Genomic DNA, 13,809 nt, shown 5'->3' on the forward strand with positions numbered 1-13,809 from the left:
GTCCTACTACGGAACCCACTCAATACCGCCAAGTTGTTGGCTCTTTACAATACTTAGCTCTCATGCTTCCAGACATCTCATTTGCTGTTAATAAATTATCACAGTTTATGCAGCAACCATCTATTCTACACTGGTCTGCGATCAAGAGACTTCTACGATATCTTAAAGGGACCCTAAATCATGGACTCTTTTTTCGTAAAAGCTCTCCCCTTCGTCTTCATGCCTTTGCCGATACTGATTGGGCATGTAACCTTGATGATAGAACATCCACATCGGGATATATTATCTTCCTTGGTGCTCATCCAATCAGTTGGAGTTCTAAGAAGCAAAAGACAGTCTCCCGGTCTACAACTGAAGCTGAATACCGTGCCATTGCTGCTACCACTACAAAACTCAATTGGATCACGAATCTACTCCAGGAACTCAACATCGATTCCACCCCTACAGTATATTGTGATAATATTGGAGCTACCTATCTGTGCGCTAATCCGGTCTTCCACTCCCGCATGAAACATATTGCTATCGACTTCCACTTTGTACGCGATCAAGTTGTCCGCCGTCAGCTTCGTGTTTCTCATGTTCATACGGCTGATCAATTGGTCGACTCATTTACGAAGCCTCTAGCTCATAAACTTTTTGCATTACATCAGTCCAAGATTGACATCCTTGATCGGAGTACCATATTGCGGGGGCATGATAAGTAGATGAGATTTCCCTAACTGTTTGAGGAAATCTCTCTACTCTATTGAGGGAAATCCTCTAATCTGTTGAGGAAAATTCTCCATTCTAATCTGTATAAAAGGAAGGAGAATAACAATCAACTTCTTCTACAACTTGTTTATATATTTATTTTCTAACACTATCAACTCAGCAAGCTCAACAAGAAGGAACTCAGCTGGGGACTCAACAACCTAAGCAAGAAGGAACCGCTACCAACCATGGGACTCAGCAAGCTCAACAAGGAGGAACTCAGCAAGTGGGGACTCAACAAACTAAGCAAGAAGGAACTGCTACCAACCAGGGGGCTCAGCAATCTAAACAAGGAGGAACCGCCGCCAACTAGGGACTCGGCACGCTCAGCAAGGAGGTACAACTACCAACCAGATGATTCGCCAAACACCAGACTCACGAATGTCTCTGCCGCCCTAGAATGAACACATTCTGCCTCCTCTGCTGCCGCTTACTTAATAGTAGTCTTGTGGTATGAAGTTATGCGAGTCGCCGGTGACAGCAAATTGGAGCCTCTGATGCCAAACTTCCTTTTCTTCTTCTTCTTCTTCTTCTTCTTCTTCTTCTTCTTCTTCTTCTTCTTCTTATCTCAAACTGTCGAAATAATCCAATAAATAATATTTGCTTCTTAAGAATCGTATACGCTATCAAAATGACCATGTCATTCATATCCTTATTTAGCTGACAGAACAATTATGTATGTCATCATATCAGTTATCATACATACATGTATTGATTTTGAGACTTCATCAAATGAAGTCTTTGACGAAGCTGCTAAGAAAAGAATCTAACCAATCAACTCTATGCAGAAATCGCTAATTGTAGATGGATTCAATACATACAACAAATCAGGCCTCCCCCAGTTATGTACAAGTATTATGTACAGTCCGAAGCAATCAACTCTGCCATATCCCACAGCACAGGTTTCATGTGTGTGTGTTCTTTAGTCGTTGGATTCTCCCCACATCTTTAACAGGTAGGCCTCGCAACTGCTACCCTTTATGTCTCGCGAGGAGGCTTTCTTGATCGTCGACGCCGGCGCACCGGCGTCGTGGCGCTTGAGGTTGTGCCTGTACTCCATGGCTATGTGCTCGAACACCTCCGATTCGAACATGTTGATGTCGATCTTGGGGATCATGAAGTCTCTCACGTAGGCGAACGCCAGCTGATCCCTGGGGTTGAAGGCCTCCAGCTCGTTGAACAGTAGGCAGGAGAAGAGGTTGCTCTTAAGTCCATGCCTCCTTATTATGAGTGCAGTATCCGGAACATCTGGATCATGACATAAATGACACACCTCCTTGTCAGTGCATGGAAACAGGGATGAATCAGGAAGAGAGACATCAGTCCTCCACTCAAGACGTCCTCTGGTTGGTGCATTGTTTGCATAAACATCAATTGGATGTCTCTTCTGCAGGAAGATGAGATCAAGATGCCAAGATTTGGGCAATGAGCACCTGTCGTGTAGGGATGCTTTCTAGGCGACCATGGCTGCAGCCCCATCTCGCAGTAGGTCTCCATTTGCACCCTCAAAGACTTGACGTCTGCCCATTTCTTCCACCTCGCAGTCGCCATCGCCTCCTCCATGGTGTGGACGTTAGACGGGTGCTTCGAAATCGCCATGTCTGCGTCCTTTGAGACAACAAGAGAATGAATCAGCAGCAAAGGATCCACCGTGAGCTGCAGCTTCGCGTCCAACCACACGCTGAACATGGAGTTGGGGAAGAGCCTGTGCACTAAATGCTTGGGAATCACCCCGTTCATGGCAGCGTTGTCATAGGGCAATTCGCTGACCGAGACACTCACGATTCTCCATGCTCCTATCATGTCCACTTCCCCGTTGATGTTGGTGAGGATGTTGTGGGCCGCGAGACCTCGGAGAGTTGCATCATCAACGAACATGAAGAAGCAAACAGTTTCCAATGTTTGAGCTCCTAAGCCTTTGGGCTGGCGGATCTTGTCGTGGTCGCCGAAGATCGCCGATGCTACGACCACGCCGTCGCATTTCTCCATCGCCGACCTGTCTGGATTCGAAAGCACAGCAATGTTGCCATGTCAAACGTAGGAACAGAACAGAAAATATCGATTCGTACATGAATATATCGATGGAAAAGCTGAAAGGGAAAAGGATGTTCTTCGTCATGATGACAAGGAAGCGTATCTTCAACGCAATAAAACCTTTTTGACACCCACAGAATTCTCGGTATTCATCGGTCGGTAATGGCTTTCTAACTGCATTTCTCCAAGAAATGGGAAATAAGGATCAAGGATCGAGCAAATTACACGTCAAGAAACGATTTTTTTGGGCGAATTATTCGATTAATTGCTGATCCAATACTAGGAATATCCAAATTCCACATTCAACGGCATCAAATCACAACAAAAACATGGATTATTCTTTGATCTTGTAGATGTGTTCAGAAGGAACAGACCAGATTCTCTGATGGGGAATTCCCGAAGGAATCCACACGGGACCTCCACCCGATCGCCGTTGGTATGGTTGAAGAAAGACATCCTCTTCTTTGCGGAGAAATTTCCCGCAAAGCTGTCGCCTTTACCCTGAAAATACCGCAGAACAGGGGAACGAGGTGAGGCGGCAGTGGCGGAAGAGTTCCGGCAGAGATCGCGAATCTCCTGCAGCACCGTCCCATACTCTGCACCACGGATCAAGGGAAAGGGTTCAAAATCGAATCTTGGATGGAGAAACCGGATAATTCATCTCGAAAAGACCCTAACGGACCGGAGAAGGGAACAGGGGAGGAGCACGCGGAGCGGGTGGTGGGGAGGGCGTACTTGTGCTCCCCGTAGGAGGGCGGGTAGGCAAAGAGGCGCGGCTTGGGAAGGGGCGGAGGGGTGCGGAAGAGGCAGCCGGTCTGGGAGAAGGCGACGTAGAGGGCGAGGGGAAGGGTGGTGAGGAGGTAGAGCAGGGAGAGGCAGAGGATTTTGGATTGGAATAGGAGAGGTGTTGTCAGATACACACGTCCCATGGGGTCAACAACCTTTCTCACATCACACACGAAGCCTTCGGTTGGCATTTGTTGTGTTACTTATACCCTCCTCTCTCTCTCTCTCTCAAATTAGCAAAGCTTTTCCTCCTCTTTTCTCCATTGTTGTCTTTTATGTTGATCCAATATGAACTGCAAGATAAAATCTAGATGAATTCAGAACGTATTTCCTTGTCAGCACCACAAAAAATAATCCATTATATGATCATAAATGCATGACAATACGAGACTAACCCACTTCCCAAGCATTCTACATCTTCGGAGGGCAGTACGAGGGAGACACATTTCAGATGCCAAGTGCAGAAGGAGATCGGAGTGTTGTTAGTTTAAAGCTGTAGCCCCGGAAGACGAAGAGGGCGGTGGGTTTTGGCTGCGTTAACTCCTTTTTGGTGCCAGAGAAACCTTTGTTTGGAGTTGCATGGTGACAGACTGGAGGTTGGCAATTCCAGCCAGCAGAATTAAGTTCCTCCCTACGAGGGACAGAGACAGCTTTTGCATCTTCTTTGAAGTGCGTGCAAGATTCTTTATTTTCTTGAGAAATGATCATTGTTGCATGTTAATCTGACAGATCTATTTGTTATGCTTAAAATAGTTCTTGGAGTTCACTGCGGAATGAATGGCAAATCAATCCATGTTAGAGTTGTAAGAACACATGCAAATGATTCATATGTCATTTGACAGATCATATTCATATGATCACACATAGATACTAATCAGTCCCAATGTATAAACATGCTAACTATATGACTTAATTGGAATATTTTTGTATTAAAATATTTAATCTTTTATGGCTGAGAGCAGTTATAAACAAGCGATATGTTTTTATTCTAAACTTTTCTAAGTTAATTATGAACTCTCAAGCTTTTTACTTTTTTTGTTTTTCCTCGAGAAAACACTAATTTGATTGTTAAGTATCGACACACCTTTAATATGGAAGTTTTAAGAATTCTCTAAAGTAGGATTAAGACGATCAAACCTTTTACAACTATGAAATAATTTCTCTTTCGATCAAATTGTTCAATAATCCCGAACATAATCATTTTATTTTGACTCTCAGATCACACTTCATCTAGGTCAAAAGACAGGACGATGAGTACTTGGAAACCCCATAAATTCTTTGCACAAAATAAAAAATATAAAAAAATAATTTAATTAGGTTTTAATTGGTTTATATATAATTTTTAATTGATTTTTTAAAGGTAATAACGGCACCAACATTGATGTGATATTAACATGATTAAACCGTTATAATTGCCGTTGCAAACGTTACAGTGGCCGTTATTGGTGAATTCAAATTAAGCGGGCGCGAGAGCGCCAAATCATCGTCTCCGATCGTCCCCTCTTTCTCTGTTTCTTCTCTTTTCCGGATCGAATACCTCGCGGTTGTCTCCTATATCGATATCTTGTCCCAGATCGCGCCGATGATCTCCTCTTGAGGTTCTCCTCTATCATCATTTTATATGCTTTGTGCGTCGTTTCGGAAGATTTCTGCTCCTGCGATATAAATGATTTAGATCAGGTCATGTTTCGCCCTTTATTTTGAGAACTCGATCCGTTCTAGAGGTCAGCGCTGCTGTTGGACGCAAATATCCAATCCCCAAACGTTTAATCTGATTGTTACTGCATCTTATTTCAATCTTAACATTGATGGGTAAATACAGCACAATGTAGGCATTGTAGTTTGATTCCTGTGTTATTGATCATTGTTAGTCCTTTACTCTCCTTTTTTGGTCTGAAATTGTTCTTAGCATTCTCATACAGCAGATTTACAGATTCAGTGACCATAATGGATGCAACCTTGAAGTAGGTAGAAGAGCTGATATAGAGACTTCCATGTAGGGGTAAACACTGGACCATCTATATCCCTTTGTTTGGAGATAATAAACTTCTTCCTTTGTATAGGTTGTGCTCAACAATACAAATAAAAGAAAATAAAATAAAAAATCAAAGAATAAAATTGTATTCTGCATAAAGTGCCATTCTCAGCTGATTATTTCTGCAGCTTGCAACTTCTGGCACCATATACAATTAGGGACTGGAAGAAAGATTTTGCTTAATGGTTTTTGACCTTCTCTTGGCATAAATGAGGTCTACTTGAGGTTGTATATGTTAAGGTTAGTGCTAAAATTGGTGACAGAAAATTTGGAGATCATGTTATGTTACTTGTGTAGACATCATCAACCTGCTATAGGAGAAATAAATGGTCCCCGTCTCGAATAACTGCAATGTCATCTATTTCTGCATCATCTTGATTGACGACCATTGTAGGTTGATCAACGTTGAACTTCTGGCCTGCACTTATACGAAATTAATTTTAGATGACAATGAATGATCTTAGTTCACATGCAATAGTTAATCCCCTATTCAAGGTATGAATAATTTCTGCTATCTTCTGATTTGTAGTAGCTTTATATTAGAAAGAAATACTTAATGTCAAACTTTCAGGTTTTGCATTGCATATCTTAGCTAAGTTAAGCAATACTTACTAGTGATTTTGAAGAGCTCCTCAAGAGAATCAGGTAAGTTGATGAGTTTCCCCATGAGTTCTCTTGAACTTCTCGACTTTGTTTTATGCATATGAATGACGACTCTTTTGCTGACGGTTTGCCTTTTATCGGTATCAACTGAACTACAACCACTCCTTGAAGATGCATTCTTCATTTTGTAAGGTATCTTTGAGTGCATAAATATCTGGCTCTGCTCTTCATAGCTTTCAATTGCACTGTTTGTGTTATTGATGTTTGCGAACTGTTGATCCTCCGTCATGGACATTCCGTTGTTGTATCTCAATGACAATTTGCAGATATTATTATTTTCGGCATTCTCTGCCAAATCCATTGGTGTCCGATCACTGACGTCTAGTCCATCCCTGTTTGCTTCCTGATCCAGTTCGACAATTTTGCTGTTTCCCATTTTGTCACACCTACGCAGTGCTGCATGTATGGGTGTATGGGTTAAATTTACATCAGTCCCATACAAATCATATGATGTGTCCCATCTATCATTCCCTGATACTGTGCATGGGTTGTTTCTTCCTTCCATTGATTCCCACGATGGTTGTTCTTGGAGTTTGTAGTCCTGGTAGCAAGAAGAGAAGCTCCAATTTTCTCCTTTTAACATCTCTTTGAGCAAATGACTGCTCTCTTCTACTCCAGCAGATGGGCTTTGTTCTAGTTTCAGCTTCTGCAAAATGGTATCAGAAGCATGAGCTACCATTTCTGTTAGATGAGGCATGTTTAGGATGTAGAGTCCAAATAATACCTGCAAAAGATTGTTCATAATGATGATTCCATCTCCTGCATTTTCCTGGATCATGTTCATGAACGTGCTGCTGCTCAGCCTTAGAATTTGTGAGAGTTCAACAGTGCGTGCAGTATATGGTTGTGGCGTGTGACATAGAACACCTATCTCCCCAAATACTTCCCCTGCGGCAACCCTTTTATGAATCTGTTGACACAGATGCATCATATTTAGAGACATGCTTTTGTTATGTATACTTTTGGCTAAAAAGGAAAAAGAACGAATTAGTAAAGAAACATAGTAACATACTTGCTCATTCCCATGAATATTCGATCTCAAATCCTGTTAAGTCAAGTTAGCAATTGGATCAGCATATTGCTTATTACTGTAAACAGCTTGACATGAGCACCATGATTAGTTCATGAAGCATCGAAATCTTTGCTTACCACTGCTCCTGTTACCAATATGTAGAGATCTGTTGGTGTCTCTTTGTGCAGGATAACATCTTCCCTTGGTGGAAAATACTCAGCCTGCATCTCTGTCACCTATTTCATACAAGAAAATAGTATAAATATCTACAATATGGTCAAGATGTTTATGTCACTGGAGGCAAGTTGCATACCAGTTGATAAAGGAAGTTGCGGGAAACTCCACGGAAGAGGTAGACTTGTTGTACAATTGGATAGAACAAATAACATGCTATACTTGTACGAACACCCTTGGGGAGACTATTCAAGGTTTCTTGCTGTTTTAGCCCCTCTGTTTTGAATCTTAAGCATATGTGAGAGAGCATTTGACACCTTATGTTCTGGGACAAATGATTTCTTGCAGCAAACTCAGAAGCAGCTTGGATTGTGTCCCTCTGTTGCATCAAATGATCGTCAGAAGCAGATGACAAAAGACAGCAATTACCTCTTAAGGAAACCTACGCATTTATCCTTAGAGCTTCTCTAATCTAACTTTTGCCTAGCATTCTTTCTGATTCAGGTAACACCTTTTTGTTGACCTATATATGGTTCAATCGATTTCATGTCTGACCTTGTTTCATAACAAAGTAATATACTTGGCTGAACATTCAAATACAATATTGAATTCTCTGTTACCTACTGCAAATAGTTAATTTATTGACATTCCTGCAGGTAGAACAACAGCAAAAATTGAAGTTAAATTAAGAATCACGTTACTTATTGACACTTGATGATCTTCGTCTAACGAATAGAAGCTGCTAGTAGAGAAATGAACTTATCTTTGTACCTTCCTATCTCCTATCAGGTAACATGACATTAGAAAGCAGAAACGGAAAGAAGAGCAACACGTACGAAGTTTCGGGTGCGGTTGGTTCCATGAACAACGAGGTTCGTCATGTTTCCGATGAGGTAAGCTGTCAATGCCAAATTAAACAGCATGTAGAAGATGTAGAACAGCATTTCTGTCGAGTTCTCAGCATGGATGTCTCCATAACCAGTTGTTGTCAGTGTTGTAATGGACCAGTAAATTGCAGTGACATATCTGGTCCACAAGCTTTCTGATTTGAAGTTGGGCATTACTGCTCCTATTGATGTTCTCTCTGGATTCGGGTACCGGTCAGCAATTAGATAATTGAAGCATCCAGCACAGTGCACAGCAAAGAGAGTAACCTGAAGCCAGACGAAGAAGTTGCAGATACATTATTTACCCACCATTGTTGTTTGGACATGGAAAGGAAGAGAAGAATACAGATGAACTTACTAAGATGAGCTTTGTGCATCGAGTCCAGAAATAGTTGAATCTGATATCCTTCTCAAGCCTATTGAAAGAAAGCAATATAATGATCATCCGTTTTCACTGTTCATCCTATTCTGAAGATACAGAAAGTATTGCAGACCTGGAGAAGAATGAACTGATTCGACGTAGCCGCCATAGTCTGAGCATATTGAGTATCTTAAAACCAAGGCCATTCACACTGCTATCAGAGAGAAAGCTGATTAGTTGAAATGGAGCCGTGGATAAGATGTCGAAGATGAACCAGGAGGATAGATATCTGCATGATAAGGGTCCCAATGAATTCTATGCTTCTGAAGGAGAAAGAAATAAGTATAAATAGCTTACTAACCTGGCTGCAATTTTCTTTGGATCATCAGTCAGGAGATATGATTTACGATCAAGATAGGCAACAAAGAAGGTGAGTATAATATCTACTGCAAAAAAGCTATTCAGGATGTTCTCAACCCAGAGAAGTTTGGCTGGGTAGTGTCTCAGAAACGCAAGTTCATATGGGCAAATCCATGCTGAATAAATAACCAGGGGGATCAGGAATATCTGCCATGCTCTGAGGAGAGAACATGTAACAGGTAGATCAGCAAAGTTTATCCTATATATGCATGGAAGAAAGAAAAGTCGGACGTGCAGTGGAAACTTCACCTGTACCGAGGATTATAAGGTGATATTATGAACTTTCTTAGCTTGACTGATTGGTTAATGTTTGCTCCCAGAGATGGCAGGAGGTCGCTGGAGAAGCTGTAGCTGCTGCTGCTGCTCTCCTGGAAGCCATCATAGCAGAAGGGCTGGAAGTAGGACTTAGCTGCACAAAAGAGGTCCATGCTTTCTTTGGGACGGTATGTGAAGCTAACCGTGTATGGTGAGGAGTAGTGGGTTGATTTATATACAGAAGCAACACGGAGTTGACGGTCTAAAGGTTTTTCTTTGGGTCCCAGATAATGGGCAAAATAAAACAGAGGACCATGGTGGACATCAACCACTAGACACCGATATAGACCACTGACCATTGCAAGCGTGTAGAGTTTCACGTGGATATACAAATAGGATCTGACTTTAGAATTCAAGTATTATTAGGATTCCGAATAGTGCTAGGATTAGTAGTGGAATAATTCCTCATACGACTGGCAATAGCAAATGGATGAAACAGATTAATGTGTGTTGGGATTAGGTTTTAATTATGTGTGTTCAAGTATAATTAGGATTCCAAATTGTGCTAGGACCACAAGTGAAATGATTTTCTAACTGAACATGTGTGTGTGACTCATTTTGACTAGTTGATACTTAGCTCCAAGGACCGTAACGATGGACACAAAGACCAGTCTAAAGAAGCCAGCTATAAATGATGTCTTGACTCTTTCTCAGGATATTGAGAGAAGTCTATATGATTCAATTACTTCAGGCATTTAATTGAACCCTGGTTAGTTGTGCACCTTATGGTTGAAGAATGTGGTCCAATAAGTGGTTGATTAGATTTGCTTCTGATCGAATGCTTTCATTGCATAGAGGACACTCTAGTAGGTTTCAACTGGTTTTCTCTAAACAGTTGTTTTAGATTTCTATATGTTATTTTCTCAAAGTTGGTTTGTGAATTTGAGTGGATGTTGATCAACCTAATGTAAACCTTTCATTTTGGATAATAACTTGCAGGACAAGTGGCAGGAAGAGGACTTCTTTATAGGACCATCAGGTAAGATTTAAAAGCTACAGGAGCCACAAATGGAATGATTGAATTGCAAATCTTATACTTGGGATGTGAAGAAGAGGTTTATTCAACTGGAGCCTACCTTGTGGGTCAGCTTAGGTTCTTCTCAATCCACAATGGTGTGAGTTGGTTCAGAAAGCAGATAAGTATTTCCAGGACCCTCGATGATGCAGAAGATTTTTGATGTAGAATGACGGGGGCCACAAAATGGTTGGATTTTGTTCATGAAGGTTCAGGACGGCAAAAGTCAGAGAGAGAAAGAACAGAGGGTTGCATTGTGTGGATGCTCTTTCGAACTGCTCACGGGACAAGTCATATGATGCAAGAGCTTTTAGTTGAATCTCCCCATCTTTCTAGCCCAGAAATTTCCGGAATCAGCTTCTTTGCTTGTTATTGAATGCCGTGGTAATACGATCACTTGATTTGTTGTCACCTTTTTCATGTCCATTTATTAACCAGACGTGGTTCTTCTTTATGTAGAAGTTGTTCAAAACTGAATCATTCACATGATCCACACACGCCAGGAAAGAGAGAGAACAGAAAGCCGTTCATGCGTAATCTGCATCATTGAGATGAGCTTCTTCTCAGAGTCACATCCATTTCTTGACAGAGATCAAGCTGGCTTACTGGAGGAGTTAGTCTTTGGAATCACGCAATGGATATTCCTATTTTGTGAACAATGATCTGGTATTGCTAAACTAGATTGCACTGTCAATAAGGGGCTCTTCTGAGACAATATTTTGATCTTGCTGCTGCTGACATATATCCTCGTGTTTTTTCCTTTTGCAGGTAGCTGATACAACGTCTCCATGGATGCAACTTTTCCATCCATATCCACTGTGAGTAGACCTCCCTTTGAACTCATCAATTTGGTCCTCCATCTTAGAAGAATTCCAAATAATTGCTCTCTCTCTCTCTCTCTCTCTCAAATGTCATATTCTTCATTCATTTTGCATTCCTGTTTACTTCCCTAGTCGAAGTCACTTGCGTGGTTTCCTTGCACCTTCTCTTCATCATTATTTGCATCTTCTCTTCACCTAACGAAGAGTGATTTCAAAGGTTACTGGAATTGACAATAACACTGAGTGCTCACAGGTAGACACACCACATGAGGGTTCCCTTCTTGTAAACTACCTACTCATAAGAGTAGTTTAAATCAAGATTTGCTTAGGTTTGTTCAGTGAGGTGTCATGCGTCGGCAAGCGCACAGACTACATGTGACCGAGCTGTTACTAAAACGACCAATGTTGTTGGTCATACCACGCGTTTCTTAGATTCTGTCCATCTGCAACAGAGTTTTGTCGGCAGGCGTGTGTTGGATGCGCTGTCATTCTCTGCCGATGTCGTTTGTATCTTATGAACTTCCACAGCAGCACCTGTCTCTTAGTTCTTTTTTCCTCGTCTAATTCTGTTCAGCAATAAAGAACCATCCCACCTGGATAATTACCGAGATCAAATTTTTGGACACTCTCAAGATTTTCCATTTGATCCTCATAATTTTAAGATGGATGGAATAGTCGATCTCAATCATTAGGCATCTATTTCCGATTGACCTTCATCATGAAGTATGTAGCAGGGCACTTTTTACCAACTCCTACATGAGATTAAGTGCTGTAAATAGGTCACGAAGAGAATGGCTCTTTTCTTAAAAGTTATCTACCTTTTCATCGAGTTTTAGGAGAACTAACTTGCATCCAGGGAGATCTTTCATTACCTTCGATATCTTTGATTTCAAATAGCAGAAAATGACCTCTCATCTCACATGCGTAAGACCATCTTACATGGACTGATAGGAGCCTGATGAATCAATCATTTTTTAATGTTAATATCTCTCTCCAAACTTTGCCGTACTTTAGGATTCTCATTTGATGACTTCTCTTTTATCCCCGCCCCCCCCAAAAAAGTTAAATCTAATTTCCATTCTCTGCACGTGGCTGCTTTGATTAATTTCAATTGCATATGACATGTCGCAACTTGATTGATGATATGGTCAAGTGGCGGTGACCCCCTTGTCAACAACCAATGAGACAGCCCCAGCCATGCCCTCTAGGGTGGTTGGGTAGCTGAAGAACACGGAGCCGTGCCGGTTCTTCGAGTGAGATTGCGATAGGAAGTAGAACGTGGACAAAGAACAAGGCACTCTAGGAATCCGACTTGTCCACCTAGCTTGAACTTTCCTTATTGATTGTAGGTTCCCAAAGAAGAGGCCAAAAGAATGGCAACTAGAGATTGGAAAATTGACCATCTCTGTGGTTATAGTACGAATTGGCTAAAATTGACCATCCTCAAAGTGCTATAAGACCCCCAGATGAACTTTCGAGCGGCCTACGCTGTCCTTCTATAGAAGATAGATACTTGGAATTTCCACACACACACAGTTACTGTTTTATTCATTTATAACATGTGTTCACATTGTGGAAAGTCCAAATACTCGAAGGGACTCATCTTCTACAAAGCATATTCCATAGCTCAATCAAAGATTCTCATTTTGGTCAGATAAATCCAGATTTTCTAAGATTCGGTTGCAATTAAGTTGGTATCTAAGACCATGAGCAAAAGAATGGTAACGAGATTGGTGGGAGGGATTGAGAAGTCAACCATCTTTGTGGTTCTGGTGTGAAGCAGAAAAAGTAGACCATCTTCAAAGTGATATAAGACCCCTTACTAACCTTAGATGCAGCCTATGTGGTCCTAATATAGAGACTAAGAATACCTGGAACTTCTACTTAAACTTCTACGGTGTTTTATTTCCTTGTAGCACGTGTTCAAATGGTGGAAAAAAGTAGGGATATCTGGAGGGATTCCTTTATTACATGTCGTCGTCTGCATCTTCTATTACTCAATCAAAGCTTCTCACTGTGGGCATCTAGATACATCTAGAGTTTCTAAGATTAGGTTGTGATGAAGCTGCATATGAACCATGAGTGATAAAGCCAGAACCAAGTAAAATTGACTCCTCATGTTTTCTCCAATGGCAACTGTCTCTGTTGGTGATAGACTGTGTAAGCAATCAGGGCAATTCCATGGAGCAGGATCTCCCCACATGGTGTGCTGCATAATGATTCTTGACCATACATTGTTGATATCGAAAAGCAAAAAAAGTTCATGGGTGCATCTATTAGACATCTCATGTGCCACATTATTTCTTGTTTCATGGCATTGTGCAAAGCAATGCAGATCGAAACATGAAATGCAGACGCGGCACATGAAATGTTTCAACAGATTCACTCTAACATGAGATAAACCAAAAATATAATGAATTCCGACTTTAGACAAACACAAGACGATTAAAACAATCAGTGGTTTAAAAGTTCATAATGTGAATTAAGAGATTTCTTGTTTCTCTCCTCCAAGAAGCTCTTTAAAAAAACAAAAATG

The 13,809-nt window shown here is 41.2% G+C and overlaps 2 protein-coding genes across 2 annotated transcripts; both read right to left on the reverse strand.

Annotated features, from left to right (window-relative positions):
* Positions 1-1,540: 1,540 nt before the first annotated feature.
* LOC103987047 (alkaline ceramidase TOD1) lies at positions 1,541-3,793 on the reverse strand. Its single transcript, XM_009405232.3, has 4 exons — positions 3,467-3,793; positions 3,159-3,380; positions 2,184-2,750; positions 1,541-1,998 (listed from the first exon to the last, which is right to left on the reverse strand). Exons 1-4 carry the CDS (start codon positions 3,759-3,761, stop codon positions 1,673-1,675), a joined length of 1,410 nt encoding a protein of 469 aa, XP_009403507.3. The 5' UTR covers positions 3,762-3,793; the 3' UTR covers positions 1,541-1,672.
* A 1,875-nt stretch (positions 3,794-5,668) lies between these two features.
* On the reverse strand, positions 5,669-9,574 carry LOC135640456 (potassium channel KAT3-like). Its single transcript, XM_065154909.1, has 11 exons — positions 9,372-9,574; positions 9,064-9,279; positions 8,836-8,991; positions 8,700-8,757; positions 8,291-8,608; positions 7,594-7,833; positions 7,418-7,516; positions 7,281-7,313; positions 6,993-7,178; positions 6,218-6,914; positions 5,669-6,023 (listed from the first exon to the last, which is right to left on the reverse strand). The coding sequence occupies exons 1-11, from the start codon at positions 9,548-9,550 to the stop codon at positions 5,917-5,919; spliced, it is 2,289 nt and encodes a 762-aa protein (XP_065010981.1). The 5' UTR covers positions 9,551-9,574; the 3' UTR covers positions 5,669-5,916.
* Positions 9,575-13,809: the final 4,235 nt, after the last annotated feature.

Source organism: Musa acuminata, chromosome BXJ3-6 (assembly GCF_036884655.1).
Source record: "Musa acuminata AAA Group cultivar baxijiao chromosome BXJ3-6, Cavendish_Baxijiao_AAA, whole genome shotgun sequence".
Taxonomy (NCBI): Eukaryota; Viridiplantae; Streptophyta; class Magnoliopsida; order Zingiberales; family Musaceae; genus Musa; species Musa acuminata.

Bases quoted from the DNA above. Each gene is read 5' to 3' on its own strand.
- LOC135640456 (XM_065154909.1), bottom strand. From the start codon at position 9,550: ATGGACCTCTTTTGTGCAGCTAAGTCCTACTTCCAGCCCTTCTGCTAT. The intron at 9,280-9,371 runs GTGAAGTTTCCA...TTCTCTCCTCAG, and splicing joins CCTTATAATCCTCGGTACAG to AGCATGGCAGATATTCCTGA. The intron at 8,609-8,699 runs GTAAGTTCATCT...GTCTGGCTTCAG, and splicing joins GATGCACAAAGCTCATCTTA to GTTACTCTCTTTGCTGTGCA.
- LOC103987047 (XM_009405232.3), bottom strand. From the start codon at position 3,761: ATGCCAACCGAAGGCTTCGTGTGTGATGTGAGAAAGGTTGTTGACCCC. The intron at 2,751-3,158 runs GTCTGTTCCTTC...TTTCGAATCCAG, and splicing joins ATTCCCCATCAGAGAATCTG to ACAGGTCGGCGATGGAGAAA. The intron at 1,999-2,183 runs GTGCTCATTGCC...GTCATGATCCAG, and splicing joins AAAGCATCCCTACACGACAG to ATGTTCCGGATACTGCACTC.